This window comes from Chelonia mydas, chromosome 10, assembly GCF_015237465.2.
Source record: "Chelonia mydas isolate rCheMyd1 chromosome 10, rCheMyd1.pri.v2, whole genome shotgun sequence".
In the NCBI taxonomy this organism is placed as follows: domain Eukaryota; kingdom Metazoa; phylum Chordata; order Testudines; family Cheloniidae; genus Chelonia; species Chelonia mydas.
The window spans coordinates 17,889,122-17,905,862 of record NC_051250.2 but is presented as its reverse complement, the minus strand read 5'-3'; the positions used below and the strand labels follow the sequence as shown (position 1 = coordinate 17,905,862).

The following is a 16,741-nucleotide window of genomic DNA, read 5'->3' as shown; positions in this document are numbered from 1 at the left end:
CCCCGTAATCCTGAAGGAATGCTGTTAAAGGAAATATTTGTTCCAATATAAAAAGTTACTGCTTTGTATATTGCATGAAAGCTTTTTTTCCCCCCCTTTTATTTCTTCAATAGTCAATTGCCAAAACTGAGTATAAAAGCTGGTTTGGTTTGCACCAGTGTAAAACAACCTGTATAAGCTAGTGAACATGTATATTTCAGCAGTGTTAGAAAGAAGAAGGAACTTCAGCAAGCTGTTTACAATGTATTTTAGTTGTGAGAAAGCAACATTAGCAACACATGGTATTTTGCATAACTTAGCAGAAAATGACAGTCCCTCTTAATTCCCACAGGCTAAATTATTTAGTACAGTCATCCATTACTTGATGATTACAGTTTGAGTGTTTGTAGTAAAATAATTGATTTCTTGTTATGTGACAGGTTGATACATTTAAAATCTAAATATGGGCTCATATCTAGAGGTCCTTACTTAGCTTTCACTCAGGTATAACTCCTACCACATTTGGTCTAAATACAGAGTGAATATGACCTGAGCATGGACTTCAATATTTATCCAAAGCTGCTTTATTTGTACAATAACCGTATAGATTTGTTATCATCTTATTCTGAGCTCACACTGATATAAGTTATGAATAGTAATTCAATTGAAATCATCCAATATAACTGAGATCTGATTCAGGCTGTTAGTTTCACTTCATTCTGACATCAAAGTTCAGAAATGATGCAGAATGTGTCTTCTGTAGTAATGAACTCTAGTTTGTCACTGCAAAAGGTTATTGTCCTGTCCTCAGAATGCTAGAGAGATTTCCAAATCCTAGGACCAGTTAGGCAGTCCTTTGTCACACAAAACTCCCACTGAGGGCAGTAGGATTCATTTTATGGGAATGAGGATGCATAAAATGGGACATAAAATCAGACTTTCTCACTGTTGTGAACCTTTTCACCTCTTTAATTATACATATAGGTTATAACATTCTTTTCAGTCACAGAGTCTGGATGGAGACGCGACACTGAAATTGTTCCTAGACCATGGAAAATGTACTGGCTTGACTATTCACCAATGCTCTTTGGTCAGACATAGCATGGACAAAAGCAAGAGACAGGTAAGGTATTTTCTAGGTGGAGTAACTGTCATCAGACATATAACTAGTTATTTGAGCCACTAAAATTGTCTCTGATATAAAATATGCCTTTGGTCAGATTGACTTTATTCCAGTAGTTTAGTAGGTTGACTGCTGCTGTTTGTTATTGTGGGAGCAAGTTAATCAATTGCCAGTGATGGAATCTTGCAGACAAATGGGAATTCTCTGTTGCAGCTGTTGTCATTCCATGATCGTAAAGCTATAGGGGAGTAAGAATAAGGAGTTAGTTAAGGTTTTCAATGAAGGTGTGATCACATGATGAAGGACAAAAGTGCCTCCATGAAGAAATGACATACAATGTAAACAGAAACACCAAATTTCCTACACAAAGGAGTTAGTTTCACCCCCAATCCTTAGCCCTGAAGAAAAGTCTTGTCAAAAGATTCTGTAATACAGACACGATTCTGACAAGTTCAAAAGCTGCATATACTTTTGCGTAGACACAAGACCATGCTGGCTGGATATAGAGACTATTACAGTCTTACCAGCCCCAGCCCCGCATACAATTATTCGTGTATATACATTGTGCTTATTCTTGTGCAGATTCCCATAGGACAAGAGAAAAAGACTTATTTGTAATGCTCCTTGTTCTAGTCTATCCTTTCCCCAATCCTGTTGTCTCCCTTCGCTCCATAGTGACTGCATCTCTGCTGGTGTCTCTTTCCAATAACATATCCCTCCCATTATTTCCTTGGTCTGGAAATGTCTCGGGGCTTTGTCTTCACATACAGCGCTACAGCAGCGCTTCTCCCGTCAACGTAGTTCATCCATCTCCCCAGGAGGCAGTAGCTATGTTGAAGGGAGAAGCTCTCCTGCCAGCTCTGTCTTCATGGGGGTTTAGAAGGCATAACTACATCGCTCAGGGATGTGGATTTTTCACACCCCTGAGTGATGTAGTTATACCCATATAGGTGTGTAGTGTAGACCTGGCCTCAGTTGAGGGGGAAGCAGGCAAGCTGGTGTCTTTATACTGCCTTTGATTGACCGTTCTTTGCTTCTTGGGGAGGGGTGAAATTTCCTCCTCTGCAAAAACAACATGTTAAAATAATCATGCTGCCAGCATCTTTTTTGTTATGCATAGAAAAGGGTGATCCTGCATTTCACTCAATTTATTTACACGCGCTTCCTGGAAAGCATGGTGTGCAGCCTGAGGCTCAACAGTGAAGTACCTACCACTGTTATATCTGTACCAGATCTGTACACAGTCCTCTTCCTCTGGAATAGAGTGGATCCCATCATCTGGCTGGTTGCCATCCCAGTAGTTATAGTCATAGGAAGAACCATCTGTCCATTCAAAGTGGCCTTCCTATTAAACATCATCTGGAAATTAGGGGGAGGGGCTAATGGAGAAGTGCAATGATTTCAACAAATGATTTGTGGAAGTCTGGACTTCAGGATTGGCCAACAGAATATTCTCTTCTCCCTTGTAGAGAGTGACGTCATCAATCTGACCTCATTCCTATGTCTAGAAGGCAAAAACTAGGTCCATGCTGAACAAAGGCCCTTCTTCTACTGAGTTTTGCACTCTGCTAGTGTATTGTTTTAGATCATAGAGCATGACTACACTGCAAAGAAAAACATGCAGCGTCGAGTCTCAGTTGATTTGCCCTCCTGGGGCTTGGGCTGTGGGGCTAAAAATAGCAGTGTAGACATTCCCCCTCAGGCTGGAGCCTGAGCTTCGAGAGCCTCCCCCTCGGCAGGTTTCAGAGCCCAGGCTCCACTTCATTGGGTTTCCTTTTGTTACTGTGTAATTTTTCAAAAGATTTCAAAAGTTACAGAGTAAGACAAAGAAAAATGAAAAAGTGGGAGAGGGGGTGGGGGGCTAGACATTATTCATTGTATTGCACTCAACATGGGTGCTGAAAGCCATTGAACCAAACTGCAAACCCTGAATATGAAGGAAGCCATGCATTCAGTTGCTATTACTTCAAGCCAGGGGGTGCTGGACTCCCAGTACTCACTGTCCTTGTCCCCGACCCGTACACACACACACACACACACCCCAAAAACGGAGAAAGTAGGAAAATATTTTGCAGAAAATTCATACGCACATAAATTGTTCTGTTTCAAACCATGTCACATGGAAACAACTTTGAAATTTCAACATTTATCATGAAATTGTCTCCTCCCCACCCCCTTTTCTTAAACATTTCTTGGCTACCTCAGTAGTTGTGGAGATTGAATTATCCTCTAATGTTCACAGGTCACAGCTGAAACATTGGAAGGGCAATGTGGATAAGCAGAAAATCTTGCTCTCCAGGGCTGTCAGTCCAGCACTTCCAAGTTGTATTATAGTCAGAGGGTGGAAATTGAAAGGTGTAGAGGGAAAACAGAAAAAATAATTTTGCCTTTTATGTGAATCTGATGCCAAGGGTTACATCTCAGTGAGTTCCAGGTTGAATAGATTTCTAGTTCTTTTTATGAGAAAACCTGCTTGCATGATGATCCAGAGAAAAAGCAGGCGGTAGCTAATGTCGCGGTTTCTCACCTGTCTTAGGTCATGAAGTCCCATCCAGATATCGGTGGGTATTCCAGGCACTCGGCTGTTTACTAGGTCATATACAAAGACATTCTCTTCCCAGCTGGTAAAGTACCATAATATGAAATAGTTAGGAGGTTGGTATTAGTGAAATTAAGCAAACACTATCCCTCGGCATTCAGACTGCAGTTTGGCAAATGGGACCCAAATCTTTAAACTACCCTTTGAAACTGTCCATGGAAATTTTGGATTCATTTTCTTAGTTTGTGTAAGAGGATGGCTTAGTATGGCAAAACCCGGAGCTGCTTGGAAACGCAGGGAAAAATACATGGCAGTGATTTCAAATCTCCGTCCCCTTTCAAAATTAAAAAATTCAAACTTTCAAAAATTCAAAATCATTTCACCAGCTGTAACACCAAGCAGGAGGTGTGATAAAGTAAAGTGTCTACTGCCTGTGTTCTCCTGGAATGGTGTGAAATGAACTCAAGCAGGTCAATGAGCTTCCACATCTTAAACCAGTGCTCTTCACAATTTCTGAAGTGGGGGCCACTTTGGCAAAAAAACCTTCAATGTGAGAGCCACATCAACCCGCACAGATGGTTGAACCCTCTGAGTTCTTTGTTGGTTGATATGGTAATATTACTGTTATTGGTAATATTGCTTGGGGTACAGCAGGGGGAATGGGGGGCTGGCTCTGGGAGGGGGGTCAGGGCTGGGCAGGGGCTTCAGGTGCAGGAGAGGGTGAGGGGGTGCAAGCTCTGGGAGGGAGTTTGGGTGCAGGAGGGGACTCCAGACTGGGGCAGTGTGTTCGGGTACAGGAGGGGATACAGGGTGCAGGAGGGGGTATGGGTTGCAGGCTCTGGGAGGGGACTCAGGGCTGGGGCAGAAGCTTGGGATGCAGGAGGGGATAGTGGGGGCTGGCTCGGGGAGGGGGCTCAGGGCTGGGGCAGGGGATGCAGGAGGGGGTTTGGGGTTCCGACTCTGGGAAGGGGGTCAGGGATCAGGCTTGGGGTGCAGGAGGAGGTATTGGGGGCAGGGGTGGCAGGTTTGTAGAAATTTTGGTGGTGCCCAGAACCCCCCCCCCCCAAACTCCACCCCCTCCTGCCTAAGGCTCTGGGAAGGAGTTTGAGTGGGGGGAGGAGGTCTGGGGTGCAGGCCCTGGGCTGGGGCAGGGGATTGGGGTGCAGGAGGGGTGCAGGGTACAGGCTCTGGGAAGGAGTTTGGGTGCAAAAGGGGCAAGAGGTTGGGCTCTGGGAGGGAGTTTGGGTGGGGTAGGGGCTGGGGGTGCAGGGGCTGGGATGGAGTTTGGGTGCTGGGTGCAGGCTCCAGGCTGGGGCAGGAGGGGCGGGTGCAGGAGGGGGTGAGGGGTGCAGGATCTGGGATGGAGTGCAGAGGGCTGGGGTGCAGGCTCTGGGAGGGAGTTTGGGGGCAGGAGAGGGTGTGTGGGAAGGGGGTGGGTGTGCAGGCTCTGGGACGGAATTTGGGTGCAGGCTCCAGGCTGGGGGTGGGGGGTGTAGGAGGGGGTGAGGGGTGTAGGCTCTGGGAGGGAGTTTGGGGGTTGGAGGGGGTTCAGAGGGAGGGGGTGTGCGAGCTCTGAGAGAGAGTTGGGGGTGGGAGGGGGTGTGGAGGGAGGAGGTGCAAGGATGAGGGGTTTGGGGTGTGGCTGGGGATGAGGGGTGTTGGAGGGGGCTCAGGGCTGGGGCAGAGGGTTAGGGTGCGGGGGGGTGAGGGCTCTGGCTGGGGGTATGGGCTCTGGGGTAGGGCAGGGCTGGAGATGAGGAGTTTGGGGTGCAGGCAGGCTACCCTTGGGCTGGGGCCAGAGAGGAGGACTCCCCCCAGCCCTCTCCCCAGGGGCATCAGTGAGCTCTGGGACAGGGGCCCCTCTTCCCCCCCACCACACTCACCCACACCACTGTCACTGCATGTTCTCCTAGGGCCCCTCTCAGGTCCAGGAAGCCCCTTCGCCTCCCCTGTGGTGGGCACCAGGCGGGGGGGGGTGTGGGGCTGCAATCACATGTGTGCCTCCTCCTCTGCTGCTGCCCCTCACTGCAGCCGCACTGAGGGTGAGGGATGGGGCTGCCCCTTGGCCAGCATGGGGCAGGAGCGGTGACTGTGGGCGGGGGGGCCCCCGTGCTGGTGGAGGGTCCTGCCGGAAAAGGGAAGGGTCCGAGGCAGACGGGCAGGGTAAGGGCAGCCTGCCCTGCCATGGGTGGCTTAGGGGCACTAGGGCCCTGTGGCGGCAGTTGATGCCGGGAGCCAGCAGAGCATGGAGCTGCAGGGGAGAGGCAGGGATGCTCGCGGACCCAAGGGAAGTGTGCAGGGGCAGCAAGTGGGGGCCGGGAGACACTTGAGGGAGGTGTGGGGGGGTGGCAGCAGGACCGGGGGAGAGACCCGGCCCCATACATTGGTGGAGCTGGGCCCCCGGGCCCTGACTATTGCTGGAGCCCGGGCACCACGGGTCCATACAACTCGCTGCCCCTGATTGGGGGCTGGCTCTGGGAGGGGGCTCAGGGCTGGGGCAGGGACTTGGGGTGCAGGAGAGTGTGTTGGGGGCTGTCTCCGGGAGGCTGCAGGTTGGGCGGTGGAAGAGCTATTCAGAACCTGCCCATTGAAGGGGGTGGCACTTACTTCGGGGCAGTCCCAGCCCCACGCCGCTCCTGGAAGGGGCCAACGCGCCCCTGAAGCCCCTGGGGAGGAATGTTGCTCTGCATGCTGCCCCTCTGTGCAGGCTCCGCCCCCACAACTCCCATTGGCCACAGTTCCCCATTCCCGGCCAATGGGAGCTGCTGGGGCAGTGCTTGCAGGCAGGAGTGGTGCGCGGAGACCTCTGCTCACCCCCTTGCGCCCCGGGGCCTTGGGGGCATGCTGGCCACTTCCAGGAGCAGTGTGGGGCCAGGGCAGGCAAGGAGCCTGCCTTAGCTGCAGCCTCACTGCTGCCAGAAAGCGCGATCGACAGTGAGCCGCACTTAGGGTCCATGGGAGCCGCCACTGGCTCACAGGCCTTGCAGTGAAGAACACTGTCTTAAACCATCAAGAGTGGCTGGGCCTTGGGATGGAGGAAAAAACCTGGAAACAGGACATCGCACGGTGAATGCCCATTCGCTCACTAGGGGCCTGCTTCAGTACTCCTTGACTTCAACGAAAACACTTCTGCAGCACCTCTCTGGCAGTTTTCAATATTAGTGTGGGGGGGGAAGATTCTTGAATTTGAGATGAATTATAGATGTGCCCATGTAGCAAAGTCTTCCTCTGATATCCGAATGTTTAGATCCAGCATTTTGCTTTGGGCCCCATTTCTAATCTGGGTTCGTGAACTGTTCCATGAAACAGGGAATGGAAAACATGTCTATTCTGAAGTTCTGAGTCAGACAAAATTGTAACCAAAATTGTTCCCTTGAAACCAAAGCCGCCCTCCTCCATGCAGGGACTGATTAATATAATAGTACAATGTGACTGCAGTTGTCAGAGTGGAGTCTTTTGTAACTGAGGGCCAAATTTTCAAAGAGTCTCCAAAAATATGACAATAAAATTGGCTCAAGCATCTGATTGTGCACACAAAGCCTCACTTTTGCTCATGCACATCAGGTAGTTGGTGTGCAGTTTATATGCAAATGCATGGGGTTTGCACGCACATTCACACGGCCTCTTGAAAATGTGGTCCTTTCAATTATTATATTGTACAACTACAGCCAAACCCAGGGTGATGCAAATAGCTTTGTTGTAACACAGAGCATAAGGTGACAACTTGTTATTTATGTTAATGTAACTAAACAATATTACAGAACATGGCCATTTCACAAGTGCCTCTGGGCTTGACTAAGAGCAATAGCGATAGAGCTGCTTCAGAATTATTGGTTCTTCCACTTGAGCTAAAGGAGACTCTCTGATAGACATCTAATTAATACAGTTGAGGAGTTTTGATTTTGTCCATTAGAGGGCAGAGATACACATGCATACTAGCTAGTGCATTTCAATACAGATACGCAGAATTTATGACAGTGGTGAATTAGGCTTAAATGGGTTTGCTTTCTCATAGGAAGGTTAAACTCCAGCTGAGGAATTATTTATATATATTTTTTATTGCCGCAGACATTGTTTAGCTGGACTTTGGCAATGTTTTAGAAACAGATTTCTTTCATTCTTACCTGTGAATTGATGCTAATTTGGCTGATTTTATGCCAATGGAAAATTCCGCACAATAGAGATCGGCTTCAGCCCATGTTTTATTGAGGGGAAAGTATCTGTAACAGTACCCTTCATATTCTGTCCAAAACAGTGGGCAGGAGTAGGACTGAATTGGCTCTGGCATAGCTGGAGGAGAAAGAAAAGAAAATTGGAAGAGCATTTGATACACAACAGCTGCGGGGACCCCGGCAATGGTGAATGTCTCTGTTTTTTAGGACCTGTCTCAATGTCCTTGCTGGCTTTACAAAAAATGAAAAAAATGAAAAATTCCCCTAAGGGCTTAGATTTTCACGAGCAACTGGGGACTTTGGGTGCCTCCATTCTTGGATGCCCCCTCAAAATATCTGAATTTCCGAGGATGGGAGCTCAGCACTTTGGAAAGTTTGAGCAGAGTTTGCCATTTCTGAGTAGTCCAAGCAGGGAAGAAAAATACTTTTGGATGCTACCATAATATAAATATTTACTAACCCTACTGTACATTTTCCAAGTAGGCTGGAAGTGACACTATGGAGTTCTGTAGGGATAAGATCAGGTCTGGGTCCATTCTCATTCACATCAATGCCTGGAAAGAGCAAACTTGTAGGAGAGGTTGAACCACCATTGCAGATAACACAGAGAGGAGGGGAAAGACTCCAATCAAAGGGACCAGGAAAAAAAATTGGGGGCAGTGGTGGGAAACAGATACATGCAACTTCATGCAGTAAAAGCACTGAAAACAGTGTAGAAAGATGCCAAGAAACATTATATCCTAAATGGTCACAAGATACAAGACACTGAGGGAGAAATAGTGAGCAGAAATTTAAATCCATCAGTCACATTTCTGGGAGGTAGGTAAGAAGGTAAATAGGGCCCTGATTCAGCAAGATATTTAAGTACATGCTTAACTTTAAGTACATGACTGGTCTTGCTGAAATCAGTGGAGTGATCTATGTGCTTTAATCACCAGGACACATCACAGGTTCTGTCATCTCCATCCACTCTATCTCCTTGCCAGTGTGTTATTGTTCCCTGCACTAAATTCATTCTTGAGTGCTGTCCTTTGTTTGTTTGCTTTAAATCAATGGACTCATGGAGTACTAGTCATCAAAGATGGCTCTGGTACTTCACAAAGGAGAAGTGAGCCCCCAGCTGGAGTGATCACTGAAGACTTGGAAAAGGTAGAGCTGAGGGCAGCAAGGATGAAATGTTTCAGGTTTTGGAAAAAGGGGAAGGAAAATGCTGCTGATGTTCTTTAGAAAAGAGGAAGCACAACTGATGTGTATGAAATCCTGAGAGGTCCAGAGAAGGTGGATGCCACAAAACTATCGAAGCAAATAACAGGCTCAGAACCCAGGGAGTTCCAATTGAAGCTAGGAAAGGATCTGGTATTCAGGGACTTCAAGGGGAATCATCTTTACAATGAGCACAATTAACTTGTAGAACAAACTCTGCTAAAGGCAACAACTGAAGCGGCAACCAGGAGCATGTTAAAAAAGGGGGGGGAATTAGCCAAGTCCTAATCATCACAGGGTACAAACGCTAGAACTCGCTGGGCTGAACTCCTTCTATCCCCAAATGTCACTACGTGAAGCTTCCTTTGGCAGTCATTTTGCACCACATTTCTTTAGTTCCTTCCACCCAGAGCCCTCAAAGCATTTTATGAACATCAGCCGATTCAGCCACAAAGAAGCCCCCTGATATAAGCATTACACTCAGGTTTCAAATAAAGAACACCTAGGAGGCAAAGGTGCTCATTGATGGTAACACAGGAAGTCAGTGCCACAGCCAGCCTAGAGCCCAGCTCTTCTGCTCCAAGGCCTGTCCTTTAACCACTACATCGCTATTGCTGAGTACAGAACATAAAACGGGCTCTGGGTTATCGATCAGCTCCCCAGAAACTGGGAGATTTGTCACAGTCTGTGGCAGCAGAATGACTCAGATACCGGGAACTGACTGTTCCCAGCATTTCAGCGCTCACAACAGCACTGTGAAACAAACAGCAGGCATTCAGGGGAACTGGAGCGCTGCGAGTCAGTCTCTCCTGCTGACCCAGGGTATTAAATGCCTCCATAATGTCAAATCTACTGAGCCCAGTTATTTCAAGTACTGCAAAACCGGAGCTATTTTGTGGCTAATGTAAACAGCTACCTTTTCATTGCTTTTCTCTGACAGCCCCAAGCCTCCACATGCACTCTTCTATCCCTTGAGCTCAGATAAAAGATAATTATTCTTCCTTTGTGGTGACCCTTCCCCTTTCCCCTCCAGAGCTCTTTAGAGGATGTATCCTGATACAAGTGCTCTTGGAGCCAGTTCCAGTCATTATCGGCCCTGAGAAGTGCCATTCCTAGATAACTAGGGTCAGTGAGCAACTCAGATCTCAAGAACCAAGTAACATTGTAGAGATGAACGAGTTGCTTTCAGATCACTATGTCTGACTATGTTAGTGATGGGCTATGCAAAAGAGCTCTAGTTGAAAATCAGATTGATACCTTGAAAAATGGAAGCAGCTTTTTAAAAATTGTAGCAAATTTGTATTCAGTTAACAGCAAGATGCAGTGTTTATTCCGATGGGCCACATCCTGCCATTGTCTCACAGAGAAAACAGTTACTCAGGGCTACCTCACATCCTGTTACAACAAAACCGGAGAGAGAGAGGGACAGAAGGATCAAACACCAACGAATGGAAGTGAGGGATCGGCCTCCAGCCCCCACAGATCACAGAAATCCCAGGACAGGAAGCACCAAATAGCTGCAATGCACCCTGCACTCCGCCTTCCCTGACATGTACTGAGGGATCAGTCATGGAGTATAGGTTAGTGCTGCTTATAACTTCTGTGCTGTCCATATCTCATATCTGGCTGTCCACAGGGTTCCTAGCCTCCCTCCTTACCCACTCCCAGAGCCCCTCAGATCCCATGGAGGGTGGAATTGCCTGGAGAGGCCTCAGTGAGTGATAGGGAGCATGGCACACCAGCTCTTCTTGCTCTCGCCAGGTATATGTGGGGCTCTTCCATCCACTCATTTTACTTCTCTTTGCTCCCCATCACACCTCACTACAGGGTTCTCAGCCAGGCAAACCATTGACATCAACGGGCATTTTAGCTTGAGGGCCAAATCCAATGCCTTTGGAGAGCAAGAGGAAGTCTCCCATTAATTTCAGTGGGTCTTGAATTAGATCTGAGTGGGCCCCATATTCTGATTTTTTATATATATATATATATATATATATATTTATGCTGCTGATGTAACTTATTACCAATTCCAGATGCAGTAACATTGGCTAGACACATGCTTCTTCCTGCTGGGTGTGGGTTCAGTACAGCAAGGTGGTGAGGACTCCTGTGGATTGAGGGCAGCCCCAGCTTCTCAGGAACACTCAGCACCTGGAAGGACTCAGCCTTGCCCACCAAGCATTTAGAACACCTTGGGGTACTTAATTATTGGCTGGGATGACTGGAGACACTGTGAGCTTCACGGGCAGCCTAGTCATTGATATTTTTGGAACGCTTGTTAAAAATGACTGCGAACTCTTCACCTTTAGTTGCATGACAGCACAATGGACAAGCCAAAACCAGCAGCAGTCTCAGTGTTTTGCCTTTTCATGTGAAGTGTTATGGGCGTTTGTTGTGTGCTGGTTTGAAATTTCAGTTAGGGTGGTTTTGGCTTCCCTGAAATTTCTTGAGAAAATTGTTCCCCTTGATAGAAATGGTTGAAACGAAATCATCAGACCGAGGTGTTCATAGAGGCTTTTGATCTCCTATACCACTTTCCCGACTAGGTGTCATTAATTTGATTAGCTTCAGTGAACAAGAGGTGCCTGGAGGAATTTAAGGTTAAATATACCAGAAAAGAGAACGAGGGTAGGTCAATGCTTAATTAGCACCTTTCTGTTAGGTCAATGTAGGAAGCCTTTGCACTCTCTTTAGAAGAGGGGTTATTATTCTTAAATTCACAGGAAATAACCAAGGAACCACTTATATTCTAGAACACTTAGGTCTATTTTTATTTTCAAATCTGTCAGACATAGTATGGCAGACAAGCCCACTTCTCAGCAGGAAAACTTGAACCAAGCCCAGCCCGTCAGAAGAGTATTTGCTGGTATGGAAAACGAGGGCAGTGCCATCGGGTCAGTCATATCAATTTTCTACATGTTCAACAGCAGAACACCACTGTAACCACTGTTTGACCTCCTTGGTAAAATGCTTGGAGATCTCCTTCAGAAAAGAAAGAGCTAATCCTTTATTATTTTTATCATCATTAACTCTTTCACTGAGAGAAGAAGGATCACCTGTGGTTAAGGATATGGGCAGGGACTCAGGATACTCAGGTGTAATTCTTGACTCTTTCTGGGTGACCTTGGGCAAGTCACTTAATCTCTGTACCTTGGTTCTCCATCTGTAAAATGAGGATAACAGTGCTTCCTTTGTGCTTCGACTGAATGCTCTATGAGGCAGGGATGGCCTTTTACTCTATGTATTTACAGCATCTTGCACAACAAAGGCCCAACTGTGGTTGAAGCTTCTTGGTGCTCAGTATTCCCAACCAATATTTTCTCATGATGCTACTGAGAAAGGAAAACCAACAACAACCTGAGCCTTACAGAAATTGCTTCTCAAGTCATTTTTTTCATAGCAGCTTCAAATTTAAGATTGGAGGATGTTTCTATGATAAAAGTGTGTAGCTCTGCAATGTAGAGACTGGGTCTAGAGCAAGACTGATAAGTGACATCCAGTCTGGTAGCATTCCTGGCACTTCAAAACACTCTCACAGCATCTTTTCAACAGCAGATATTACCAGGCTTGTGCTGAAAGCAAATCACATTCTTGCTGGAGACTATTAAAGGGCTTGATTTCATCATGGGCTGCGGATTTATCAGTAAGAGTCTAAATTGTAAACAAGACATGAATGCCCTTAAAAAGAAGACTTAGCAACTCAGAAAAGAGGGTTCAGCCAAAGGGAGTCTTGTGGCTATCAAAATGTATCTGTAGGGCCCTACCAAATTCACGGCCATGAAAAATGTATCACAGACCGTGAAACCTGGTCTCCAGCTGTGAAATCTGGTCTTTTGTGTGCTCTTACCCTATACTGTACAGATTTGATGGAGGAGACCAGGGTTCTCAAATTGGGGGTCCTGACCCAAAAGGGAGTTGCAGGGGGGGTCGCAAGGTTATTTTAGGCAGGTCATGGTATTGCCACACTTACTTCTGCCCTGCCTTCAGAGCTGGGTGGCCAGAGACTGGCGGCTGCTGAATTAGGACCCAACTCTGCAGACAGCAGGGCAGAAGTAAGGATGGCAATACCGTACCGTGCCATCCTTACTTCTGCACGGCTGCTGGCGGCGGCTCTGCCTTCAGAACTGGGCTCCTGGCCAGCAGCCACCGCTCCACAGCCACCCAGCTCTGAAGACCCCCCCACCACTCCTTTTTGGGTCAGGACCCCTACAATTACAACACTGTGAAATTTCAAATTGAAATAGCTGAAATCATGAAATTTACAATTTTTAAAACTCTATGACCATGAAATTGACCAAAATAGACCATGACTTTGGTAGGACCTTAGTTATGTGGCTTTGACTGTGCCTGCTACAGAGATCCAGAGATTTCAGTAAATCGTGCTGTATTGCAAATAGCATACCTAGCCTTCATGAGATTAATGCTCTTCTGGGACCCAATCCTCAGAGGTGCTGAGCACCTTCAACTGCACTAAAGTTGCTGGGCATCAAGGGTCCCCACCAATACTCAGGAGGCACTGAGCACCTCACAGGATCAGGCCCCTAGAGTAGATTGAATGAGAAAAAACTCCCTTTACATGTAATGATCAACTGACCTTCTGCTATGGAAACCATTCCTGGAACTCTGCTGGGACTAGATGCCAGCAAGTGTGCGTTCTCTCTTACTTCTTGTACATGCAGTTAGTGTTGTCAGGATCAAGGGGTGAGCACATTTTTGGGGAAAGGGATGTTAATTTTTCTTCTCTTTCCTCTAATGTAGTCCTTTTGATTTTTCATCTCATTTAGTTTACAGCTTACCTTCAGCCACAGGAAAACCTGTAAATACAACATGAAAACATAGAAGGACCTGATGTTCCATCAGTGCCCCTCCACTGCCATGTTCAATATATTTATCAGTGGGTGAAATCCTGGCCCCACCGAAGTCAATAGGAGATTTGCTATCAGCTTCAGCGGGGACAGGATTTCCCGCAGAGTATGGACAAAAACAAAGAATTGAGAATTTAAAAATGTTTGGAGTAAGGAACTGAAATTGTTTTTCCAGGAGAAAATCCCAGTCCTAGAAAGCTTACTCACGGCCTCATCTGCAATGGGACAACTCATGTGGGTAAGGCCTGCAGGTACATGCCTGAGCCAGGTACATGCTTTCAGCAATTCTCCGAATTCAAGCAACACATCAGGCGTCCGTTAATTCATTCTGGTCTGTCATTTTGGAAAGGGTTGGGGATGAAACATCACATTTTGGTGCTATAGATGATGTTAAGCAGGATCACAGAAAATGTGCACAATTACAGAAGGTGTGAGTATGCAGGGAATGGGACACACTTTACAGGCTCCACAAAACAATTCATATGTAAGACTTTGGCACTATCTTCTACAGACGTAACCTAACAATAACTATACATTCCCAGTGAGGATACAAAGTGCCACCCTAGGATAGATCTGTAATACCTCACCAGAGTAACTTTTCTACATTCCTCTTACACTACACTCATTTCAATCTCTCCCTATTGTTGAATAAAACACACTGCCAAAGGATAAGCACCAAAAGAGGAGTTTATGATGGATAGAAAAGAATAAGCCAATGTCATTAAGTATGACCGAGAGATTCTATGTGAATAAGGGCTGCAGGTTCAGGTCCTTAAATACAGACACCAAAAATAACATAGGGTGTCTTCAATATTATTATCATGCAAAATATTTAATTTGTATGATTATTTTCTCCCTTTCATTACATGACTGCTTTCAAAACAAGCAGGTCATGACAAGGCTTTATCTTAAGTGTGTGTGTGTGCATGTATTGTACTCTGAAAGTCTCTTTGAAGCCAGCTGCTCCTTTCCTCCGCAGAACGGCAGGGCAGAGTTGGAAGGGAATGGTGACCAATGGTGTGTGGGGAGATTATAGCTTATCCAGGCAATGGAATGAAACTTTAATTGTGCTGCAAAAGTGTCACAATCTCAGACACCTAGGAGCATTTTTTGTAAATATTTTTTTATCAAAATGAAGTTATTTTTACGGAATAAAATTCTATGGTATTTGTATTTCAGGATGTAAAAATACTATAGTCAATTCTGTAGATCTCCTGCAGTACAGAAATACTATACTTCTAGCTGCAACTGGATAGGAGGCATCTTTGATTTTTCTCTCCTCAATTAGTTTTTGAGGAAGCTCCCATTGATTTGATGCCTGGCACTAAAGCCAAGCTTGTGGTAATTATTTTTCTCACTAGTTCATTGAACAATACTTATTGGGTGAGATTCTGCTCATGTAAATTTAGAACACTATCAAAGTGAGTGTAGATACTCTGGAATTACATTGGTGTAAATGAGAACAGAATTTGGCTTATTCTATCCAAGTAAAAATGTACTGCAAACCTGGGTAATACAATGAAATCACAAAGCCAGTTAAAATTTTGTTAAAATACTTCTCTCACCTAAAAAAGTACACTTTGTGATTAACTGTAGATAAACTCTGCAGCCAGTTGTGTATGTGTTATATGATCTAATATGTAGAGGGACAGTTCTTACATATGTTAACTTCACTTTATGTTAGAAAGAGTGAATAAAAGAAATGTTGCAAATCACAGTTCTTTACTTTTTGCACTTCCACAGAAAGCTAAACATCCAAAGAGTCACACTCCTTTACAACTTGCCATTGCTTTATTGATTATGATTGTTATTATTATTGAGTGCAATTACTATTGTTTGGACTAAAATCAGATTAAGAGCATACTTTTAGCTTGTAAACATAATGTAAACTTCTTGGCACCATTGTACAGGACCACATATTGTTTATAAGATTAAACTGAACATGCCTCCAAAACAAAGAAATAAAGTCAACAGAGAGAATGCTTCAACACACTGGAACAGAAAAGATCAGCATTACTTGGTAATACACCTTCCCAAACTAAGCAAGTTATTGAATTTACAAGTTTGGGTTTTATGGAGAAGTTAGCAAAACTGGTAAGGAGAATTGCATGCATTACAGGATACGTTTGTAAAAGTGCCTGATTTTAAGCCATCAGTAACCTAATGTTTATTAACCCAAGCCACAGTCAGTGATTTGTACTCACCTTGACTGATTTTAATATTTGTCTGTGGGAAAGCCTGGGTGGCGAGCAAAACCACTGAGAGGAGCACACAGAAATCCCATCTGATCACCATCTCTGATGGAGGACAAAATTTCATTTCCAGGTCTGCAGAGAGCCAATGACATGAAGCCTTTCCTTAGTTCGGTATCGCCTTGCTCTGCTGCTGAGATTCCTGGAGCAGATGTGAATATACTTTGTGCACTGCACCCTCCCCCGAAACGCCAAACTTTCACAATGACATGCTAGGAAGGCTGGCCAAGCTCCCTCCAGTGTAATACCACACGCTACACAACAACCAAGAGCTTCCCAGCTGAGACACTTCAGAGAAGCTGCTACATCCCCGAAGTTAGTTACTTTAAACCATTTTTTTTTCAAAAGTTCTGGTGAGGTTTTAGAAAGCAGGCATGCACACCTCCTAGTCGTGAGCCTTCAAAGATTAAGTTCTCGATTCAAGCAAACCACATCCCCTTTCTGCTTTCATGGCTGCTTCCTGAGAGATTTTGTTTGTGCCTATTGACTTGCCAATGTTTTACGCCACTCTTAGCACCGCATGGCACAAGAATGAGAGGTGCTTTCTGGCAGTGCAGTCCTACGTTCTGGAGCAGCAGCACTCAGAATGGGACCTAACTGGTTAGGCC

General features: G+C 45.6%; 1 protein-coding gene across 2 annotated transcripts; it reads right to left on the bottom strand.

Annotated features, from left to right (window-relative positions):
- Nucleotides 1-231: 231 nt before the first annotated feature.
- Nucleotides 232-16,612, bottom strand: CLEC19A (C-type lectin domain containing 19A). Of its 2 annotated transcripts, XM_043524451.1 has the most exons (6): nucleotides 16,086-16,605; nucleotides 13,611-13,830; nucleotides 7,766-7,931; nucleotides 3,630-3,723; nucleotides 2,315-2,447; nucleotides 264-1,340 (listed from the first exon to the last, which is right to left on the bottom strand). In XM_043524451.1, exons 2-6 carry the CDS (start codon nucleotides 13,627-13,629, stop codon nucleotides 1,261-1,263), a joined length of 492 nt encoding a protein of 163 aa, XP_043380386.1. In that variant the 5' UTR covers nucleotides 13,630-13,830; nucleotides 16,086-16,605; the 3' UTR covers nucleotides 264-1,260. The 2 variants fall into 2 exon arrangements, with proteins under 2 accessions (XP_007064440.2, XP_043380386.1); XM_007064378.3 differs by lacking the exon at nucleotides 13,611-13,830 and having other exon boundaries at nucleotides 232-1,340; nucleotides 16,086-16,612.
- Nucleotides 16,613-16,741: the final 129 nt, after the last annotated feature.